The sequence below is a fragment of the Sander vitreus genome, chromosome 15, assembly GCF_031162955.1.
Source record: "Sander vitreus isolate 19-12246 chromosome 15, sanVit1, whole genome shotgun sequence".
In the NCBI taxonomy this organism is placed as follows: domain Eukaryota; kingdom Metazoa; phylum Chordata; class Actinopteri; order Perciformes; family Percidae; genus Sander; species Sander vitreus.
The window spans coordinates 4,498,888-4,523,041 of NC_135869.1; the positions used below are offsets into that span (position 1 = coordinate 4,498,888).

The 24,154-nt window shown below is 40.7% G+C and overlaps 2 protein-coding genes across 4 annotated transcripts in view; both read right to left on the reverse strand.

Annotated features, from left to right (window-relative positions):
• Positions 1–440: 440 nt before the first annotated feature.
• On the reverse strand, positions 441–4,078 carry rpain (RPA interacting protein). 2 transcript variants are annotated; one of them, XM_078270282.1, is made up of 7 exons: positions 3,887–4,078; positions 3,579–3,770; positions 2,955–3,027; positions 2,653–2,764; positions 2,242–2,305; positions 893–1,033; positions 441–567 (listed from the first exon to the last, which is right to left on the reverse strand). In XM_078270282.1, exons 1-7 carry the CDS (start codon positions 3,956–3,958, stop codon positions 538–540), a joined length of 684 nt encoding a protein of 227 aa, XP_078126408.1. In that variant the 5' UTR covers positions 3,959–4,078; the 3' UTR covers positions 441–537. The 2 variants fall into 2 exon arrangements, with proteins under 2 accessions (XP_078126408.1, XP_078126407.1); XM_078270281.1 differs by having other exon boundaries at positions 2,955–3,030.
• Positions 4,079–4,654: 576 nt separating this feature from the next.
• The window catches only part of abat (4-aminobutyrate aminotransferase), a 40,586-nt gene continuing 21,086 nt past the window's right edge, over positions 4,655–24,154 (reverse strand). For both annotated transcript variants that reach the window (XM_078268836.1, XM_078268837.1), the window contains 12 exons: positions 22,889–23,006; positions 18,493–18,542; positions 17,273–17,353; positions 17,099–17,191; positions 15,794–15,856; positions 15,619–15,682; positions 14,625–14,773; positions 12,311–12,448; positions 9,716–9,883; positions 9,283–9,429; positions 7,533–7,644; positions 4,655–6,945 (listed from right to left, as the gene is read on the reverse strand). In XM_078268836.1, the coding sequence (XP_078124962.1) occupies positions 6,824–6,945; positions 7,533–7,644; positions 9,283–9,429; positions 9,716–9,883; positions 12,311–12,448; positions 14,625–14,773; positions 15,619–15,682; positions 15,794–15,856; positions 17,099–17,191; positions 17,273–17,353; positions 18,493–18,542; positions 22,889–23,006 (1,305 nt within the window). In that variant the 3' untranslated portion in view covers positions 4,655–6,823. The remainder of the gene's footprint in view (positions 6,946–7,532; positions 7,645–9,282; positions 9,430–9,715; positions 9,884–12,310; positions 12,449–14,624; positions 14,774–15,618; positions 15,683–15,793; positions 15,857–17,098; positions 17,192–17,272; positions 17,354–18,492; positions 18,543–22,888; positions 23,007–24,154) is intronic.

Sequence of the window (24,154 nt, forward strand, 5' to 3'; positions counted from 1 at the left end):
TTTTGTAGCTGCAGAAAAATGTATGAGTATGTGTGTAGAATTCACTGTATCAAGCCAGATAATCCCAACCAATTACAGGGAAATGGTTGCACCAGAGAAAAAAAAAAAAAAAAAAAATACATATAAATTAATGTTTTTTCGTCATCTGTAGTGTGCATTGTAATAGAAGCTTTGCATTTTGGGGCTGGGAGGTTGAATTAGTCACATTGGTTGTAGTCTCGCATTGCCAGACCCTCCTCCAAAGCACGCCGGAGGAGGGTCTGGCTACTCCACATAGCATTCGGGGATGGGATCCATTTACATTTCTTAATTGTTTCGGTTATACTTTGTAATAGTAGAATGATGCATGCACAAATTCATCATAACTTTGTTATGATCATTGGTATGAAATGGTAGTTAGAGAGGGGGTAGCATACAGTACAATAAATAACGTCAACACATTCAATTCAGTCTTTATTTCACAATATATAAAGAGAGCACAAAAAACTCAAAATCAAATATCACACAATAATATAAAAATAAAAGTGGCATCTGCTTTCACAGGACAATGGACAGGTAGTCACAAACCTGAAAGCAGAAAAAAAAAAGAAAAAAAACTTGTGATGGCAAATAATTAGTGATACTACCGTTATTGTGTGGCATACTGATTGTTTTTTGAATTAGGGAAACTGGGTCAGTCAGGTAGCAGAGAACGTACATGGGCAACAGGCCAGTACATACTCAATAATATGGAAATACAGCCCTCCATTACAACAAAAGCACCTAAAGGCCTATGAAAAAATTCCTCCACAACAGGGAGTTATGCATTTGAAGCTTCCAGCAGTTGCAATGCATTTTTTCTTGGCTATGGACTTCCTGAAACTACTTTACAAATGACTTGGCAGTGCCCTACCTGGCAGCTTATGATCAGGTTGAGAGAGCCGTCTGTGTTTGGAGCTACAGAGAAGACCGGGTTGTGGAAACAGTCCTCCGTGTGCTCGGATACCGTGGATTCCAGAAGATGCCGCAGGATATCAGGCGTGATGTTCTGTGTCTAGAGACAAGGTGTACAACGTTGCAGCATTTTAAGTAGCGACCTCACTTACTCAGTCACTTAACTCGGGGTTTCTCTTCCTTTATTTACAGGCTTTTAGCAGAGTCACCACATGTCTAGCCAGGCATGACTTAAAGCCCCTTTAAAGTACTTAAAATTATTTAAATGTTTTTTTGTATGTCGACAGATTTGCAGTACAAATATCTATGTATGAATGGATAAGGAATCATGTTGATGGGACTGTCTGCCTTAGTAAGGTTTTTGTCTTACTCGTGTGGGGGATAATCAGTTGTTTTTTTTATCTCTTTTCGGTGTTGTAGTTTGTAGACGGTCCCTAAGTCTTGCCGTCTCCACACCGGAACTAAACAGAGCTGAATTAGCACAACTTTTATGCATTTCTTTCACATCTACTGCAGTCAGATTCACTGTGTTCCCTCAGAATGAATCACTGCACATGGGTAGGCACTTGTAATGACATTGTGAACACGTTAAGAGGCTAAAAACAAGTTTAAAACTTGCCCTGTTTCAGCCTCCTGGGTGCCAACTCTAGCAGGAGGATAACACAGTGTAGGCAGCACCGATTGGTTTAGTTTTTCTCGCTACTGCCAGCATTTCAAACTTACAAACGATAGAGCTACGTGTTGAAATCGACCGGCATTCTCCTTTAAGTTTTAGAACAGATGTAAACAGGAGGCATAATGTTCTTATTAAATTGTATTACTTAGGCAATTTTGCACCACTAAAAATTATGTCAAATTAGCTACTAGCAGTTCCTATTTGCAATGCACCCATGGACGTACATACAGCTATCACTGGATTACTTTTATAACAAAGAAAAATATGCCGATTCTCAGGCAAGTTCTGGAGTTATAAGGAGCCTTTGTTTTTTCCTGATTTCTAAGCACATTTATGTATTTGGAGGCTCATGTCCCCGAGCAGTACACTGAACCCCAAGTTGCTCCCTGGATGCTGCATGTATTGTACAGTATATGTACTTAGGACAGGTTACGATGCAGTAATAGAAGTTGACTACATTGTAGTGTGTGTGTGTGTGTGTGTGTGTGTGTGTGTGATGATTAAGAACAAAGTTTGTGTGTTTTGTGTGTGTGTTCAAATTTGCCTGAGTTATATGAGTGGCAAGTGTCCTCATTTGTCCCTTATTTTTTATTTTATTTTTTTTAAAATAGGATCGAGTTAAACAAACAAACCGTATTGTTAATGTTCAGTCCACAGGGACAAGAGATGAAATGGCTGTTGATGTTCAAGTTGTTTCTGCAAGACAAAATAGGCATGCTAATGTTGAGTCATTAAAAAGGTGTTATCAACTTGATGCAGTTGAAAATAGAGAAAACTTTGAAGACATACTGACTGGTTGGAATTGCATTAGTGTAACTTTACAGTAGTTAATTAGTGTGTGTGTGTGTGTATACATACACATATATATATATATATATATATATATATATATATATATATATATATATATATATATATATACATATATACATACATATATATACATACATACATACATACATACATACATACATACATACATACACACACAATCAGCCTTTGTCAATATCAATTAAGTTATAGCAGTCATTTCTTGGACTCACATGTGACATATGGGGCAAATAATATGCATCTCGTCCATCCTCTCCACAACAGATGATATGTACTGTTGCTCAAACTGCAGGTTCCTCTCGAACTCTTCAATAATAGACATTTCTGGGGCACAAAGAAAAACTTCACAACTTTAGTCGAGGCTCAAAATCAACTGGCTCCTTGTTTCCAGCGCATCTACAGAAATATCTCAACACCGCCGCAAGTACCACTGTCAATAATCATTTTGATGTGTGGTATTTTACTGGACATTTGTTTAATGTCCAAAATGGAATGGAAACGTTGGTTTTTTTACCTTGAGACATGAGCTCGTGTTGGATTTCTTCCAGTACTGCCAGTTCATCATACTCTTTCATGATACTGAACATCTGCTTATGAAAGAAAAGAGAGCAGACCTCCACTAAATCAAATACTACAACAAAAAAAACAGAATTCAGTGTCCACTCCAGATGGGGACACCCCAATTATTTGCTCTCTCATACGGTCATTCGTTATTGAGTGAAGTTTTTTTAGTTACCGATTTCATGTGAAGAAAGATTTAGTTTTGTATTAAAAAGACGATAGCTATAAAAAAGGTAGAGGTAGCTCCCTCTGGGGCCACACATTAGACAGAGCTAAGAGTAACAGAAAGAAACCCAGAGAAAGACAACAGACAGACCTAGAAATAGATACAGATGTAGTAGATAGTGCCGCGCACTGATACACTCAAGGTTAATGAGACGTGCGCAAGGATACAGTGTCTTGTAGGTATTGGCTTGTGTTCCAGTTGGCTAAGTGTAAAATAAACATGCACTGAGAAATCGACATCTGTTTGGCAACGAACTATTACAACAGAGACCCAGGAGTAGAGAAAGGATGCCTATGTAGAAGAAAAGACATTAAATAAAAAGACTAACGTAACAGACGGAGAGAGACAGACCTCTGCCATTCCCTCTGGCCCCCATAGCGAGGGCAGTCTCCGGTCCTCTGATTGCAGGGCGGTCCACTCCTCCTCCATCACCTCCTGGACGATAATAGAGGCCCCGGAGCCGCTGTGCTGCTGGCTATCTCCCGTCTGACGATATCTCTCCAGTAGCCTCGACCGGCTGTTTTTTAGTCTGTCTACACAGCGCTACAAAAGACATTCACAGCACAGTGTTAAACTATGTCAACAACTGGCGGGCGACCCCCCCCCCCCCGACATGCTAGCTAGCTAGCTAACCGACAAGTAAACATTACATGTCTCACCTTGCGGTATGTTTCTTTCCATGGCGGAGTTGTTCCTTTATAAAGTGAACGGTGTCTGTGCAAAGCGTCCATCTGTACCGCTACTAACGCTAGCTAGCGAGTGTAACGTTCCAAACAAACTGGCTAAATAAATTAGGGAAGACTTCAAAACCAAAACATTTCAGCTTTTAACCTCGTGACCCGGACGTTGATTTGCGCTGCATCGGAGTGCATGATGGGTTATGTAGTTCTGTGCTGCCAAAAATGGTTAAACTGTATGCAGTCATGTAAGAAAGATTCATAGACCTTTTTCACGGCAGACATGTTGACATGTCATAGTAGGAAAAGCACAGGTGTATTCAAAACCATTAGTGATGGCTGCATTCCACTTAGCAGAGACACTGGTATTGTGCATGCTGACTCACTGAACTAGCTCACTGGGACACTTGATGGAATTGAGCCATGGTTAAGGTTATCAGTTTCAGCTGTGCTTTTCCTACTATGACAAGTCTGCTGTGAAAAAGATTCATAAACAGTGCCATTGGTCATGAGCACCTTGGCAGTGCCCAGGAGGTGAACTAGCATCTCTGCAGCTACCAATCTACACTCTGTACTTGAACCAGCAACCCTCTCAACATTCACATTTTGTAATACTGTAGACACACTATTAAAAAAGAGCTTTTTGCATGCAACATGTAACCTCTGATGTAAAGCACTTTGAGTTTCTGTGTATTGTAAGGTGCTATGTAAATAAAATTGCCAAAACAAAAGAAATAAAAACTCTACGAAGTTACTCAAAACATCATTTTATTTATCACAATAAAAGGAACAGCATGAGCCATCGAAAATAATTACATCAATAATAATCTATCTCAGATCACAAGATTAAATAAATAGTTAATGTCAAAATGTTAAAAGAGGGTCATCATGGATACTCTATATGGATACTGAGTGACAAGGAGACAGGCACTGTTGTCATCCCCACGGGGGGCTCGGCCTCCACACCCTGCACCCGGCGACACTCACTCTGAAATCTCTGAACTGTAGGACTGGTGGGATTGATACGACAAACTCGCCCTGTTATCTATGTGTAACAAATTGACATTAGGCATACTGGGCATATTTATGCAACATAAATGTAAAATGACGTACATATACTCATATATATTTATGATTGTAGAAATGTAATAATCAGAAATATGAAGGTCTGTGCAGAGTCAGCAGAGCAACAGCTTGAGCACAACAATTTGAACATCGACAACTTCTCAGTCCCTCGCCCCCTTTTCTGCTAAAGCCCAAAATGGTCTCCTAAGCCCCTCCCCTGACAAGGGAGAATGAATGCGTGTGCTTGAGCAGTGATTGACACGCAGTTAGACACCTCCCCCCTGGCCCTGATTGGTGCATCTGAACAGGGAGCGGTATATTTTTGCAAATCGCACTCCAGGCTGTAGGTGGAGCCAGAGGAGCTGGATTTCTTTTTTAAATGACCTGCTTCATGTAGTTCTACTGGAACATGGGGTCAGTTTCAGCAAATATGACAGAAAGTTAGTTTTACCTACTGCACCTTTAAGAGCTCATGTGTTTCTAACTACAGTTTGCTAACGAGCCACCGTTCTGGGCCGGTCTCGTCCACTGGGGTTCCCCTGGACAAACCCAAAAACACTGTTTGAAAACACTTCCCATGCAGAATAAATCTCATCTTCGTGTCACTTCATGATGCTTATTTTTTTTATTTTTGTTAAAAGCATGAACATTGTTCCGTAGAGTACATTTAGACCGACTGCTCGTAAGCTAACTGCTAAACAAGGAGGAGGTCCATAATATTTGTCAGAATCATCATCTCAAGAACAACTTGATGCAAACTGAATTTCACTATACGTTTTGAGTTACTGACACTGTCTGTCCCGTCACAAATGAGAAGTGTTGAATGTGAAATCATAACCGAGTGTAACACGAACATTTAAAGTAAATGCGTTTTCAGAAATAAATGTGGCAACATGTGAAGCTTTTGTTCCAAAAAAGTTCAATTAAGGTTACCAATGGCTGCTCCTACTTAAGCCACTGAGAAAAAAAATATTAAAATATTAGCACATTTAGGTGACATGCAGGCACTAAACAATCTATAACATTTTCATGGTCCATTTAAGATTCATTTTTTCTGGGCTACAACATTTCAAGTTGAAAAGTCATTCCTATTAAGAACACACATAATCATAACAAGGACATTTCTAATGGACAGTATTAAATGACATGCAGAGTGGCATCCTACAGAGAGTCATCACTGACACAATTCCGTTATCGGTCTTCGTAAAACAAACATACAGGCTAACTAGAGTCGCTTCAGTGACTGGGAGTTGGGCAATAATGCCAGCATATGAGCACTAAAAGAAGCTGTACGCAAGCTGTTGGGAGCCATTAGGTGAGGTTTATTAGGAGATGGGACCTTCAACATCTTATTTACATTTATTGAATACCGTGCTACCTGGAACAGAGCCACATGTTTAGCCTGGCTCCAGACCTCTGAATCTGTAAAAGGTGTGAAACAGAAGGTTCCTGATTTGCTGACATGATGTTCAATCTGGCATGGTCTTTAATCCAGAGTCTAGTCAGTCTACATATAAGAACTTGAATCCAGATGAGAAAGATTCTGGAGTTTGTGGGCATTTCCATAGATTTATTTTACAGAAGCATGAAATTCTCACTTACTGCAACAGTACCCACAGGCACCTGTTCTGAATGCTTTTCTGGATACATCTTTATGGCAGCGCAAGTAAGAGGATATCATTATCTCATCAAGGAGATGAAGAGTGGCATATTGGATATGAAACAGAGGCTATATATTATTATATATTATATATCTGTGTGAGTTATTCTGTAGATTGTGCTTATCATGACATGGACTTTCTGGAGTTTTCCTCCATTCTGGAGGAACTCAGACAGTGCAGTGTCAATCAGGATTTACTTGTGCTGGGCCAACACTTCATTGAAAATGTTGAGAAAGATGTGAACATGGTACTCCTTGAAAACCAGCGATGGACGGAAACGGATGGATCGATCCCCACACCCTCCCAGGAGGACACCTGTCAATGACAAAAACAATCAATGATCTGTTATAACACTGTTACAAGTTTCTTCACAGTGCAATCAATGATCTGTTATAACACTGTTACAATATATCCTCACAGTTCAATCAATGATCTGTCATAACACTGTTACAATATACCCTGGAAGTCTGAATATATGGAATGGAAGTCTGAATATATGGAATGGAAGTCTGAATATATGGAACGAAACTCTGAATATATTGAATGGAAGTCTGAATATATTGAATGGAAGTCTGAATATATTGAATGGAAGTCTGAATATATGGAATGAAAGTCTGAATATATTGAATGGAAGTCTAAATATATTGAATGGAAGTCTGAATATATGGAATGAAAGTCTGAATATATTGAATGGAAGTCTAAATATATTGAATGGAAGTCTGAATATATGGAATGAAAGTCTGAATATATTGAATGTAAGTCTGAATATATGGAATGGAAGTCTGAATGTATCGAATACATTTGAATATATGGAGTAGGTAGGGTTGGCTCTGCTCCCATTCTTAGGAGTTTGGATACTCTGTTAATAAGACATACGAAGTGAATGGTGGTGTACTTCATACCTTTGTCTCTGGCCTTGAGCAGGATGCTGTTGCGTGTTGCGTCATCGCAGATATCAATGGCACAGAAGGTCCCCTGCCCTCGAGCTCGGCTCAACATGCCGGGGTACTGAGCCTGGGGACCAGACGCATGTAGGTCATATTCACACACACACACACACACACACACATATATAGGTCATGTTCACACAAAGCACGATCCAAATAAACTACAGTAAGCCTGTCTATGATTGAGAACATAAAACACAATATTGTCATACAGCAACTTTGATCAGTGATTTACTATTAAGCTCACAATGTTCTAATCCATCCAGATATATCTACAGTAGCAAAGTATAAATAGTGTGGCAAAAACTGAGGGATCTGGATGGGTGTTGATTTTATCCATACAAATACTCTTATCCATACTCTTTATCAGTTTGGCTCTTTATCAATTTTCCTATGTGTTCTTTTTTATTAATGTGAAAGAAAAAGAATACATTTACAACATGATTTCAATTAATTTATATTTTTAATATAACAAAATATTCTAGAACAGCAACAGCAATGATTATAACAGCAAAGTTGCTATATAAACTCAAAACTAATGTAAATTACAATATATAAGATAAAAATATATAACATTGTTTACATCACAAGACTGACAAGTACAAAAAATAATGTGTAAGATTGAAATCAATCCTTTTTTTATTTGTCCCAGCATCCACTGCCTGGCAGATACTGCTGGGAGAGGGAGGGGCTATAGGAGTCTGTTCACTTTTAAGACTAGCTAGACTACATACAGACAGCCTGGAAATGCTGAAAAGCACTTGAAAGCTGTGGCAAATTTATGTTACTTTTAACAGGTATTTCAAGACATGACTCAAAGGTTTTGTTGCACTTATAGTACCAAGTATAGTTGTAGTTGTGTTGTTTTAATTCAAAACCAGGTTTTTTTGGGGGGCATACCTACTAAGGGTTGGCAACCAAATACAACAAACACAATACTTTATGGGTTTAGGAAGACTGATGCCGACATCCGAAAGCCAGTACTTGTGGAGGCAACAAAAGTGGGGGCATTTTCCAAAATCGGTGAAAAACACATACAGTATATAGAGTACATATTGCATTACTCATGCTGTTGTGTTATTTATGGAAGTAAATCTGTTTCATCGGATTTTGAAATTAAAAAGCCATTGAATTTCTAGCACTGAATATTTATGCATTGAAATTATGTATCGGAATTTTTTTGCCTCTGACTTTTACTCTTTCAAATTTTCAACAATTCATTTTCTCCTTTTATTTTTTAAGTTCATAAATTCAGAATAAAAAATTCAACGTCAAAAAATTCAATATAACAAATTTAGCTGCAAAATGTAACGTTTAAAATTCAGTGTTAACATCCGGGGAACCCAAGGAAAAGCAATCGATTCTAGAACCTAGATCAGGAGTGTGCCATATTATATACTTTTCCTTGGGTTCCCATTTGGTATATTGAATTTTTTTCAGATACACAATTTCAATGCATAAATATTCAGTGCTAGAAATTCAATGGCTTTTTAATTTCAAAATGCGATGAAACAGATATACTTCCATAGTTAGTCATGCTTAGCTGAAGTGGGTCACTTACATTTGGACAGGTCGAACTTTAACAAATGCGAATATACAAAAAATAATAATAACTAAAAATGTCCACAAGTTTGGAGCAAATACAACAAACTGCACTTTTACACACGCACACACGCACACACACACACACACACACGCGCACTACCTGTAGGTCATAAAGGCCGTTTAGCAAGGCTTTTCCAGAACGGGTCACTTCCTCCAGAAGGTTTTCTCTGCGAATCACATTAAGAACCTCAGCCAGGATCAAGTTCTTTGATGGGTCACCCATCCATGTGTTAAAGATACGGTACGGCTGAAAAAGACAACAGATACACAAGCAAACACAACGGTAAATAAAAAATGACAACGCTCTTACCATCATATTTTTATTTTATTTAAAGTGACAGTCCAATGACAGTGATGTAACGCTCTAATAATGTCAAATGAACTTGTGTTTGTGTAAAACGCAGTGAAAAACCAAAGGTTCTACATACATCCATAATGTTAATGTTTATGTGTCATTGTACATCACGGCAACACATTTGAGTAAAGAAAAAGTCAGAAACAACAAATACAACAAATCTTAAATAATGACAAACCTTATCAGCCTGTAATTCGTCCCTGTGGTAGTAGCCACCAGTCAGAAGCTTCTTGCTGAAGGAGACAATGTCAGCAGGATCATCCATGCCCCAGTGCTCATGGGCCCACATCTTTCCTGTGGCCCCTCCACCAGTCTGGACTTCATCCACGTGAAAAGCACATCCATGCTGGGTAGATACAAGATTAACAGATTGAGCAATGGCAAAACGATCAAGGTAGCCAGATCATGAATGCAAGTAGAAGGAAAAATACTGTAGTTTGAGTTGGCATTACAAGGCACAGAGTCCAAGTGTGACTTTCTTTTCACTGGGGGTTCTGCAAGGATCAATGCTTGGTTGCTCCTCTTCTGAATATATACCAAATAGTCCTACTCTCTGAGGGTGGATGTCTAGCTTCATTTAGTTATATTACCAAATGGATGATGGAACCACCCTGAACTCAGTCTGTCTAGAAAGACTAGTGAAGCCTTATTAGGATCTAGCTCAGCTCTGTCACGTTCTCGCCAACAAAGTCTGCAACTAACCTGGGCAACGCGATGGATGACCAACTAATTCTAACTGAACATGTTGCACCCGTCACTTCCTGTCATGTCGCTTAGCACTAGCTTGCTGCTTGTACCAGTTCAAGTTTAGTTTTTAGTTCAAGTCACTAATGCTCATTCAGTACGATCTGCAAATGGACTAGTTCTACTTTCACTTTGAGCAATATGTCTCCTGTGTCAGGTGGACATGGAACGGAGTATTGAGGCACTTTTTCTCGAAAGTTTGATCTACAGCGGCTTGGGTTGTACGTCATTTGTACGTCGCTTTGGACAACAGTATCAGCTCTGATACACACACACGCAGAGGTGCAGACAGAACGAAATGACATCGCCTCGGCAGTTTGTTTAACGTCAAGTCACAGTGAGTCACGGCAATGCCAGTGAAGCGGTTGCAAGTGTGCTTAGACTTTTCAAAACTCCACACGAACGGTGTTCGCTGCGATATAATATAATGGCGAGCCAAAAGCAAAAAAGCAAGCGCGGTGCGGTTACACTTCCACTTACAGACAGGCAGGGTTCTATACGCCCTTTCGACTGACTGACAGGCTGGAGATTGAAGACCCTTGTGTGAGGCATCGTTGTGTTCAGCAGACCTGCTTTTTCATCGGTGATTGCTTGCCCAGCTCCTATACTTTAGCCACGCCCCCTTTCTTTCATAACTGATGAATCGTTTGTCGTAGACACGTCATTGCACTCAGCAGATAGTTCCGGGCAAAGACATCACTGCTTGCAGCTTTAATCTGTTCTTGTGCTCTTGTCTCCTTGTGAAACTTCATTCTATCATTTGAAGCCCTATTACTGTCCCAAAACACAAGTTTGCAGTTTGCCAAGAACAGTTGAAATTCATGGGAGTGTTCTTGCTACATTTTACCGAGGATGCATCAGTTTATAACGTCTATAAACTTGACAGCACAAGTATACCAGCACCATTTCAGCATTCAGGCAAGGAGTGGCGAGCAGGCTAACAACGGTAAGTATTTATTTTTTGTACAATATTTGTATTATATTTTACAACTAAATCAACCTCTGAGAATTTTGAGGCAAGAACTGAACTGTGTAGATTTGGAATATTGGCAGTATTACAAAAAATAATAACGAATCAAAATTTTGCTTTAATGGTTTCAGAGATAAAAAAAAAAAAAAAAGCTCTACAAGCACCTTGGGGGGTAGCTTGCCAGCCAGCTGACCAGTCACAGCCCACAGATCTTTTTTTCATTATTATGCATTGGTTTATTTAAAACAGGGACAGTCTGGATGCATGTACAGTGCACCTGTATAACAGGAATGCATTGTCTCATACTGTCAGGGTCTTCTTCTTCAAGAGCGGCTAGCAAGCATATTCTTCCCAAGAACACAGGTCTGTTCTCTGTATTCTTAGTTTTATATATATATATATATATATATATACACACACACACATATATATATATATATATATATATATATATACACATATATATATATATATATATATATATATATATATATATATATATATATATATATATATATATACACACACACACATATATATATATATATATATATGTATATATACACACACACATATACACATATATATATATATATATATATATATACATACATACATACATACACATATATACACATATATATATATACATATACATACACATATATATATAGTTCATGAGTATATATATATATATATATATATAGTTCATGAGTATATATGTATATATATACTCATGAATATACCTGTTGTGGTAAAGATTTGCAATTACCAGAACAATCTCAACCTATCCTTACTCTGCACACCGTTTCATGTTATATTGCAATCCAATTTTGTTTTGATTATCCAATTATTACTCTACAGTAAGATTATTATGAGGTTATTCTGCCAAAGGACAGCTATGATAAGCTATTAATGGCAGTGCTTGATGCATTTCATGTTGACATATTGGTGTCTGAGGCTAGTAAACCAGTATGGCTTCCAAGGTGATGCGACTCAGAATGAGCTCAACCAGCTGAGCTCTTTCAAGGGATCTGTTGCCATAGCGATAACGGTTACCTTGCGTGCAATGTTGCGGAGGCTTTTGAAGAAGTCTGGGGAGGCGTGGTTATCTCCACCTTCAGCCTGGATTGGTTCAATTACAATCCCAGCCACCGGCTTCCCCTTCTGCCTCCATTTCACGATCAGATCTTCCACCTGGAGATGAACACACACACACACACACACACACACTCGTTGACTGCCATCGGCCTATAAAATTAGATGGCATTCACCGTGGCAGGGGCCGAGGTTTTGCTGTTGTTTCAGAGAGGAAGACGCGACGATGTCATGACGTCAGAGGTCTTTTTTGTTACCGTGTACTGCTTTATGGAGACCTGGCTTCATGAGGACAGCGCAGGTAGCGACATAGAGGGATATACAGTCATAAGAGCAGACCGTGATAAGGTCACTAATCCATCGGGGGAGGACTCTGCATGTTCAGTGACAACACTTGGGCCACACAATTCAAAGTGCTCAAGAGAGGGTGCACTAAACAGATACTGTCTGTATCTATCAGGCAGGTTGAAGCGTTCATTATTCTCGCCGTTCCCGACCTGTCGCACGACAGTGTGACGTCATGGGCGCGCCGTAACTATTTATACCCGCGCGTGGTGGTTCGCGACACTAGTTGCAGTCTTCTCCTGAACAGAGGTGTCACAAGTGAGGAAAGGCTACCGACTTTTGCTATTTCTACGGACTAGAAGAAGAAGAAAAAGGTAAACAATGGCGACGAGAAGAAGAGAAGCACTTTGAATACTTCAGAACGTCTGCACAACGATTCGATGACCTACTTGGTCGGATCAAGCCTTTCATTCACCATACAAGAGCTCATCTTAACCCAGTAAGTTTACAAGAGAGAACCCGTCCACAGGGTTTCCCGCCGCACTTTGCAGCTAAGGCGGCCGCCTAAGCAACACACGCCTGCCGCCTTAACTACGTCGCCGTTTTTTGTCGTAAAAAAAAACGAAAAAACGTATACGAGCGATATCCGCCGTATTACTCTGTCCTGTTTTCCCCCGTTCATTCCAAACCGTGACCAACACCAGTCTCCCTTCTCTGCAGAACGCATTACAAAAATAAATAATAAAAAACGTGGCATGAATTGGAAAATGATCAGTATTTACGATCTTTGAATATGTGATATGACTCCTGTTAACTTTTCCCGATTGCTTCGTTTTCCGAGCGTGGTCAGAACTCCAGGGCCGACGTTATAAAATGAATAACGTCGGGGTTAAAATCCCGTTTCTGGTGAGCAAAATGAATGAACTTGGCTTTCAGTCTGGGGTTTATTTCAGACACCGCGCACACTGTGTACAAAACCTATTCCACCAAGCTCCGGTCGCATCTACACGTGCTTCCTCTTTCTCTATCTCTCACTTTCTCTATCGCCCACTTCACACACACACACACACACACACACACACGCACGGAGCTCTCTTAAAGGAGCTGCAGCACCATTTTTACAACACTCCGAATCGAGTATCGAAATATAGAGTGGTGCCATCGAGATCTACGCGATTTTAACGTCACACTGTCGCGCGACAGGTCGGGAACAGCAACTGTAAAAAGGCCTTTACCTTCCACAGGAGTTTAGGAAAATCACCATTATTCTTGCCTATGTCCCAGGACACAACAATAAAGAAGCTGTGGAAATAATAACCGACAGCTTCAATGCTGCGCTCTCCCGATCGGGCGTCAGCCGGTTTTTATTTTTTGGAGATTTTAACAGTAGTCAGCTGTCACCTCATCTACCCACTCTGCAGCAGTATGTAACCACGCTCACTCGCTCCTCTCTCATACTGGACCAATGCTTCGGTAACATCCCAGACGCATACAAGGCAGTGAGCCGCCCCGATCATAATGTCATCAATCTCCTTCCAACATATAGACACTACCCCTGTTGTGCCTAACAACACAGCCTGTGGAAGTAGTGGAACGGTTTAGTATTTAGGCACAATCATTCACACTTTTTAAATTTAATTCACGTTTTAATGTAAACTCGGAGAGTGATTTTAAGAGAGAGAACCAGCGGCTGTTTTAATCAGAAAGCTGAGGAGCTTCAGTGTTAGTCAACACGTACTTTAGATGGCATACAGGGGCCTGGTGGAAAGCATTTTACAGTTTAATATAACAACCTGAACATGAAAGACAAAAACAAGCTTTCCAAAATTGTTAATCTAGCAGGTGAGTTTTAGTCTCATTTGAACCTGATATCCTCTTTCTTGCTCACTGATAAAGTTCCTATCATATTCTCTGATCCACACACACACACACACACACACACACACACACACACACACACACACACACACACACACACACACACACACACCTCCTCCAGACAGCGAGCCTCTTCCTGTGCATTCTCTCTGCTGAATTCCTCCAGCGGGTACTGCAGTCGAGGAAATGGAGCGATCGGCCAATCAAATGATGGCACATCCAGCTTGTGGATCGCTTTGGAGTGTGTTGTTGCCAAGCAACCTTAACAAGGCAAGAGCATCGTGTTAGCCACAAATGGCACAATAAACACATCGCGAAAGACACGCAGAGATTTTTTTTTGGTGTAAATTGAAAGACAGTATCAGCAGAAAACGGCACTTTAAAATGTAACTGTCGTTCTTTTTTTAGTGCTGCCTTTTTATATCCAAGTCAATGTTCACTTTCTGAAAAAAATAGTTGGAAATGATTTCCTTCCATTAGTTTCAAATTTAACAAGCAGTTTGTTGTATTTTAGCAGAATACTGAAAGCAGCAGAACTGAGTACACTTCAATATCTGATTATTCAATAACGTTATCGCAGATTTTCCTCATATCAGCTCTAGTGGGGAGTACGACACGTTGCTGGACTGATGGCCATATTATAGTAGTGGCACAATTGTGTGTGTGTGTGTGTGTGTGTGTGTGTGTGTGTGTGTGTGTGTGTGTGTGTGTGTGTGTGTGGGCTTGTTTAACTATATTCGTGGGGTCCAAAAACCGGGAGTCCAGTTTACTTGTGGGGTCCCGACAGCTTTGTGGGGCCAAAATGGGCCCACAACTTTAAAGGGCTGTTTGAGGGTTAAGACTTGGTTGTAGGATTAGGGTTAGAATTAGGTTATGGTTAGGGTGAGGGTTAGGGTGTGTGTGTGTGTGTGTGTGTGTGTGTGTGTGTGTGTGTGTGTATTCAGTACAAGGTGTTGTTACGTCATAACATGCAACATTATGACGTGACAGTATCCAACGATTCAAGCAATATTACACACGTCCTTACTATGCTGTACAGCATGCAACAGATTGCCTACATTACATCTGACAGCAATGAGCGATGTTTCTGCGAGTGTTGAACATACCCATGGTTCTTCCATGGAAAGCTCCCATGAAAGATAAGATACTGAGGTCTGGACAACCTGGGGCCTGAGACACAAGAGAAACAAAGAGAAAGCATAGAGGATGATGCAATTCATAATGAAATAAAGCTGGAAATATCAAAATATTCTGAAAAGTAGAGCCCTTTCTTTCCCCCACCTGGTTGACCATGCAGGAGCTGAGGTCTTCCTCAGACGGTGTGTTGTGGCCCCGCTCCTTGTTCTACAGCGCGCGCACACACACACGCGCACACACACACACACACAAAGCTTCAGTTTATATGTATGAAGTCAACCTGGTTTAGCCACAACGTAAAGGAGAAGTACTACACTACCCACAATCCCAAGCGTTACAGCGATGGCTCTGATTGGTGGAGCTCGCTTTCAGTAACAACACGACAGATATCCGCCTGGGAGTAACATTATGCTGCGTTCCAGGCAACCCATAACTCGTGTTTTCACAACCTTCTACCCGTGAAAGTGCCCTGGAACGGCAGTCAAACCCGTAACTTACTACTCGTGAACTTGTACCAGATGGTTGTACTCCCAGTTACAGTTTTTGACGTCACACACACACATAAACAACAATGTCGACCCCTGTTGATGCTGTATAGACGCCGGTGATTAACAGTGAGAAATAGAAATAAATATACATAAATAGGCAACGTAAAGTAATTCCGCACATTGTAATCAAAACAATACACATACGATTGTGTACTACTACAGGTTATGTTGATTAAATGAAGCCCAAAATATGTCGGCGACTAGAAATCGCTAGTATCAGCTAGCGCTAGCTAACGTCAACATTAGGTAGCCGCTAGCTAACGCTAGCTAGAAGGGTTTGTGGTGACTTTGCCTGGAACGCTACCAAGTTGTGAGTCGTGACTTGAAGTCGTAACGTACGGGCTGAAAATTGTGTCTGGAACGCAGCATTAATGTTACATCCACAGCACATGATAAAGTTAAACAGGCTTGCCTTTTTATACATGTCAGCATGCTGCCTGCATGGTTTCCTACTTTGTTCAAGACGTGTTGCTTATTATCTAATTCTCAGTGGACTGTACCTGAATTTGGTCCATAAATCCAAGAATGTCCGAAAGCATTGCTGACACAGACGAAGGTGCTTCGTATTAACTGTTATTTAACAGGTCAAGCGGCTAAATGCACTTTTTTTCATTTTATTCGTTGAATCAATAACACGTCTTGTAATAATCCTCGTTTTCAAAAAGGTTATATTTTTTAGTTTAAGTCTTATAATCGCTGCGAAAAATATGTCACTCAACAAATACTTTTCATCATAGTGTTGTTGAAATGAACACTGTTGACCATGGATCTTTGTTCCTCTTCCACAAGTCTCGGAGCTTTAAAGAAGTGCAGTTTCAGAGACATGGATACATCTGGGATAATAACTCAGGTCTTGTCCCTCATTGGTTCAGACCATGACACCCGGCTAACAGTTACTCACCCTGTACCAGATAAACATGGCTTTGAAAGCATTCTCATTGGAGCACGATCCGCAGGCCATCGTCTGAACACGAGTCATTCCACTGGGAGAGATCTGAACCGAGGGAAGACAATTATAACACCATATCTCCACTGTACAGTATATTTTGTGTGTGTGTGTGTGTGTGTTACTAACTGAGAGAAGACTTTCAGTGAGTTTGTCTGGGAAGTTCTCCGGCGGCAGGATTCCCAGGGCTGGTCGGTTTACCAGAGTACTCTGAAAGTTTTCACATCCATTTATGAAAACCCTTTACAATTTTGGTCAACAAAGCACAACTGGAACTTTTATGAAAAACAAAGAACAAACAACTAAACAAACTCTATATAATGTGACTCTCCTCTAACGTGTTGTTCCACCAGAAACTTATCCATCAGTTACACTGTCCACATAAAGGACAAATAGATTCTGAAAACATCAGGCAATGGAATTTATATTAAATGTGTAGAAGACCTACTATATCACATAAAAATATTAATGTGTAGAGGACATACTATAATATATCATATAAATATATTACTGTGTAGAGGACATACTATAATATATCATATAAATATATTACTGTGTAGAGGACATACTATATCATAAAAATATTAATGTGTAGAAGACATACTATAATATATAAAGATAATGAGAGGACATACTATAATAGATCATATAAAATATTAATGTGTAGAAGACATACTATAATATATCATATAAAGATAATGTGTAGAGGACATACTATAATAGATCATATAAAATATTAATATATAGAGGACATACTATATCATACAAATATGAATGTGTAGAGGACATACTATATCATATAAAATATATTAATGTGTAGAGGACATAATATAATATATCATATAAATATATTAATGTGTAGAGGACATACTATAATATATCATATAAAGATATTAATGTGTAGAGGACATACTATAATAGATCATATAAAAATATGAATGTGTAGAGGACATACTATAATATATCATATAAAGATACCAAACGTGTAGAGGACATACTATATCATAAAAATATTAAACGTGTAGAGGACATACTATAATATATCATATAAAAATATTAATGTGTAGAGGACATACTATAATAGATCATATAAAAATATGAATGTGTAGAGGACATACTATAATAGATCATATAAAAATATGAATGTGTAGAGGACATACTATAATATATCATATAAAGATACCAAACGTGTAGAGGACATACTATATCATAAAAATATGAATGTGTAGAGGACATACTATAATATCATATAAAGATAATGTGTAAAGGACATACTATAATATATCATATAAAGATATTAATGTTATACTGTATATCATATAAAGATATTGAATATGAAGAGGACGTACCAGATTGTTGGGATTGGACATGAGTTTGAGCAGCGCCGGGTGGTTGTATCCTGAGGACAGAAGGACAAACTGTCTCAATGTGTCTCTACTTGTATCTCTGCTTTACATAATAATAATAATAATAATAATAATAATAATAATACATTTTATTTGTAGAGCACTTTTCATTGACAAATCAATCCCTTTTGTATTAAAACACCTGTTCCTGTTTTTCAAAGAAATGACATGAAATGAGGTATTTGGAGAATCATTATTCCATCTGCTGATGGGTTTATGAAGACTTTCTATTCCAAATAAGTAAATAATAAGTTTACTTACAGTTTCACTGATAGGAATATAAACTCTTCTCAGGGCGTTTTCACACCTGTAGTTCGTTTGCTTTGGTCCGAATCAGTTGGTGAGTTAGTAAACTTGGAGCGATTTCGGTTCGGTGTGGTTGGGTTTGGTTTCACACCTGGAAAAATCCAAGCGTACCAAAATGCGCCATTACAAATCACGCAAGAACGTCCAACTCCTTTTATTGGTCGGATGTGTCTGGGGGCGGGAGCAAGAAAGTAAATACAGGAAGAAGGTCCGGTGTTCTGGACTAGTGCATATGTCTTGCATCTCCATCGTTAAACCAGCTCATTTCATTAAAATGATCAAACATTGTTTCACGAGAGACGTTACTACGTCTGCTCTGGTCACCGAGACTTCGCTCTGGTCTGCCCGGCGTCTGTCTCCAATTTTAGCGGCGGCTGGTGTGACCACGGAGATACGAGTGACGGACGGCGAGCTTGACCACAGTCTATTTCTGTGATAGAAACACTGCGAGCTGCTGCATCGCAGACTGCTGAACCAACCTGACTACAGGAGGCATTAGCTCAGACTTGCGGAGTATGTATAGTTGGTGCAGTTCGAGTACGGATCACGTTCTCACCACAAACGAACCGCTCCAGAGTTTGATTGAAAGCGTACCAAGACCACCTCTTTAAGCAGGTCTCGGTACATTTGTTTGGTCCGCTTTTGGTGTGCACCCGAGTGCGAATGACGCATTCTCACCTGCCCTGACGAACCGCGCCAGCTGGACAAACGAACTCTAGTGCGATTCAACCAAACTAAAAAGAGGCAGGTGTGAAAAGGCCCTTAGTTGAGTGTTGTGTGAAGTTCTGTTCCCCTTCCAACCAGCAGAAGGCGCGGAGCTACAACCAAGGGGGTAAGCTTCTCCTCGGACCGCGAACCTCCTATGGCGCCATTTTGAAACACGACAATGTATAAAAGGCTCCGTTACCTTGTATCTCACGTTATGGCCTCTACTATGCGACTTACTGTCTCACAGTAGAGGAATTACCGTACAGTACAGGAGAAGCGCGCAGGCAGTTTCGTCTCACATTAGCCGTTTAAGTGTAATTACTAATGTTAACTAGCATTTTAGTTAGCAATAATTAGCCTGTGCCTATGTTATCTCCTTACATATACCTACGCTCTCCGTCTCTGCAATATTCGGAATAATTGAGATTTCTCTTGGCACAGCTACCAGAAGACTTCTAACTTTCAGACAGGTTGCTCATGTCACATCTACGTCGTCTCTCTCAGTTGGAGGCTGCTCAGTAACGCTCAGCCATCACCGGAAAAGTCCTTCTAAAGGCCTTCCAGAGCAACGGGATCTGTTGGTCCATTCTTATATACTGTCTATGGCTACAACCAAGCTCTCTGCTGGTTTGAGCTTCCTACATATTCTCAGTTTCAACGTGGTATGCTCTCTAGAACGTCACCTTCTCACCTGAGGTTGAATGAATAGTTAGGTTTTAAGAGTGATGAACAGAATCCAACACAGGACTGACAGCAGGTCTGCAGCTCCATGTTAAACAGCTACAGACACAACGCTTGACAAACACTATTTCACATACTTTTCCAGATTTGAGCAATTCCAAAATCCACTGACATCTAGCTCAATTCCAGACAATGACATATCATAATCAATGTTCCAGCCAAGTGAGAGCAGAAACTTTGATTATAAATCAGTTTAGTAATTTACAATGTTGACATGAGGAGCGCAGTGAGACCCGATGGATCAGAGCGACTACGCAGGCCAAGTGTCTCCCCGTGTGAAAAGCCCTTTAATCTTTAAACAAATATCCACTTAGAGAGAGCAATAGAGCATTTTGACAAATTTGACATTTGTATTTATCTTAAAAGATTTGACAGTGAGGGCATATGATGCTGTATGAGTTCCCTCCTCTCCTGGACAAACTAAGTTGTACACTCTGTAAAATATGCCCATGGATGGTGTTATTTTAAGGACACAATCCATGATCCACATTAGGCTTGGGAGGCAGGTCGTTTGACACAACATATACATATGCAGGCCGTTGCAGAGCGGCTGCTGCAACACTAGAATCAAGAAACTGGCTCCACTGGCTTGGCTGTCTGGCCCCCTGCTTGTCTGACTCATTTCCGGTTGCAGACCCCTCTGTGTTGCCGATAGTGTTTTTGCTTCAGTAGTTTAACCAAGTTATTTTGTCATACTCTAGCCTAGAAATCTACACGCTCCCTAGCGGCAGCAAATGTAATTTGCAGCCAGTGTCGTCTAGCAACTCTCCGTTGGCTTGCGAGCTGGAAAAACCAAACTCTAGTCAGTTTACGGCTTGGTATTAAAAGGTAGAGCATTCAACTGCTTCAAGACCTATCTCAGTTTCAGGACATTCCCTGTAGCATTAGGTCACTTTTCCTCATCCACTTCCAACCATGACAAAACTGAAATAATTATCTCCAGTATTTTAAGCCCCCCAACGTCTCCTTCCAGGCAGCGCTGCCTGGAAGGAAGGTACAAGGATTAGGCAATGGTTATGGTTATAGTTAGGGTTAAGGTTAGGTGCCTTGAAGTCAACGGTCGCAGTGCTGCCTTGAAGGAGACGTTGGGGACTTAAAACACCATTGAGCCCATAGTGCTTTGTTGTACAGCACTTTGGTCAGCTTAAGCGGTGTTTAAATGTGCTCTAGAAAAACAAAACACTTTACTGGTGGAAATGCACTTCGTACAATGTACATTTGTAAGAAAAAAATATTTTAAATATAAACCCTGACTTTTGTCCAGCACCATCACCAACGGCGGTGCTTTTCTCTCTGATGACCCAATGACTGCTCTGCTAAACACAGTTCACATCATCTGCTGATGACACAACAGTTGCAGCTGCATTACCAATCACGGGGAGTCTGCACAACGAGATGTGAGGTGAGTCAGTGGACAACTTGGTGTGCAGACAATAATCTGCTCCAAGATGAAGGAGAGAGTCATTGACTTCAGTCACATAAGGAAACCCATGAAAATTGCCACCTGTCAAGCTGAAATCAGCTTAGAATAGCTTAGAGAATCTCTGTGTTTGGCTGACCTGTGTCTGAGCTCAGAGTCACTCAAGGTGCCCCCAGATAATGTTTGACATTCACACATATGCACAATTCACATTCTCCATATGCAAAAACATGTTTGCACTGTAGAGCCTACAGTGGTTAATGAGCGCCGAACAAACCCAGCAGAGGTTAGTGAAGAAAGGATCGAATTCTGCACCTATTCAGTTACACTTTTAAAATTCATCTTTCAGATATCACAATATGGAATCGATACTGCAATGTAACATGACATATGAGGGCCCTATCTTGCACCTGGCGCAGTGTAGCGCAAATCCCGACGCAAGTGTCTTTGCTATTTTAAGCTCGTCCAGCGCCCATGTCGTTTAAACAGCAAATGCACCTGCGCCCATCTTTTTGCGCCCACGGGCATGCTGGTCTCACAGGGAGGTGTGTTCAGGTGCATTCTTGGCGTATTGCTATCTTAAGGCAGCGGAAAGTGATCGCGCCATTGACCAACAAAAACCTGGTCTGAAGTCTATACCTAGTCAATAGCACAGCATTTCATTGTTATTTTAACAGCAAATTAGTAAAATGCTCCTAGGCTCGTGCACAGCGCACACACACTATGCTTGTTACACACACACACACACACACACACACACACACACACACACACACACACAGAGAAGCGCAGCAGCCCACAAATGTGCAAACGATTACAAATAAAAATATTACGGTGCAAATCCGCCATCACAATAGCAATGCGCCAAGGTCCAAACGCGCCTGGCTTTTAAAGGGAATGGGAGATGACCCTCTGATTGGTTTATTGCATGTTGCGGCCAAAACACACCAATGAGTTAATGAAGACACCAAGTACCACCCTTTTGAACCACGTGCCCGGCACATGGAGCCTTTTTTTCTGCCGTCAAACTAGCAAAAGTGGATTTGGACACGCCCTAAACGCACCCGCGCCATACACTTAGATCGTTAAAATAGGGCCATGAGACTGTGATAACTGCTAACTCCTAGAATCCAGCTAGCTTTGTTTGGATCTTTTGCTACTAACCAATGGGGATGGAGGAGATCTGAGTGTAGATGTCTAGCATGCGGTTGCCGTCCACATCCACCAGGTAGTTCCCCCGGCTCTCCTCGTAGTTACAGAAGAAGTTGATAGCACCAACATTCTGGGAAGAGACATGTTCTGTATTAAGCATCCAGCACACACACACACACACACACACACACACACACACACACGGTATAGAAAGTCCAACATTTTGGTGAATATTACCTAGAGACACTTGAAAAGGTCATAATTATCATTTTAATATCTGTTTCAAGTCTTTATCAGTGTTGTGTTCAAAGAGTGAAAAATGTAGACTGCTAGTCGGTCTTAAGGCAGTTACACACCAACCAGATGGCCGACCGTTGGCAGAAAAGGCAGTGTGACTGATCAGTCTCCCCGAGTTGGTCAAAAAAGTGCCTCGGAACACACCGAAGCGACGAGACGTACATACGTCTCCATAACAGCAGGCGGCGCTAATCTGTATTGTCGCCCATAAAATGAAAACCGGCAGCTGATTGGACGAACGCGTCACGTGGTTCTGGCTGCTGCTTCCGGATTTTGGATTTTTCGAACGGCCATTACTGGCGACTCATTCAGAATACGATCTCATATTGTACTAAAATAGTTCACCGAAACGTGTTTCTGAAAACATTTTAAGCGAGAGATGGGCCATGCAGTTGCTGAATCTGTCTTCATTTCAGATCGACAAAGGTCGGTTTAGAAGATTTTCGTCAGATTTTGAGAGGCTTAGTCACGCTCATCCCGCTCGCCATTTCCGGGTGAGTCCCGACTGCCCCGTCTCCGACTGAGCATGTCGGGTCGGCCAAAATGAAGGCCGGCAGCTCCTCCGACGGACGACGGCACGGAACCCACCGAACAGACTCGAGTCACTGACCTCGTCAGACTGTCCAACGGCCGATTATCGGCCTGGTGTGTAACCGCCGTCAGTCAAACTATGCCTAACAACAACAACTCCAACAGCTGTCTTGTATCGTGTTCAGTCAACACATGTAGAAATAGAAATGTAAAAACAAGGCAGACTCGCATATACTCTATCACAATTTTGCCCCCAAAAAATATTTTAGGGCGAAATGGGCGTGGCCTACAGTATATCACGAGATATACGCCTGCATGTAGGAATTTACGGTGTATGGTGTGGGCGTCACCCTGATTCTAGCACCACCTGCTGGTGGATACGTGCCATGCTCTGTGTCTGAGGAACGTGCACCAGGCTAATACCTCCCATCAAAATGTCACTTGCATCGG

Bases quoted from the DNA above. Each gene is read 5' to 3' on its own strand.
- rpain (XM_078270281.1), bottom strand. From the start codon at position 3,958: ATGGACGCTTTGCACAGACACCGTTCACTTTATAAAGGAACAACTCCG. The intron at 3,031-3,578 runs GTCTGTCTCTCT...TTCTTTCATAAG, and splicing joins GGCCAGAGGGAATGGCAGAG to CAGATGTTCAGTATCATGAA. The intron at 2,765-2,954 runs GTAAAAAAACCA...TTTGTGCCCCAG, and splicing joins ACACGAGCTCATGTCTCAAG to AAATGTCTATTATTGAAGAG.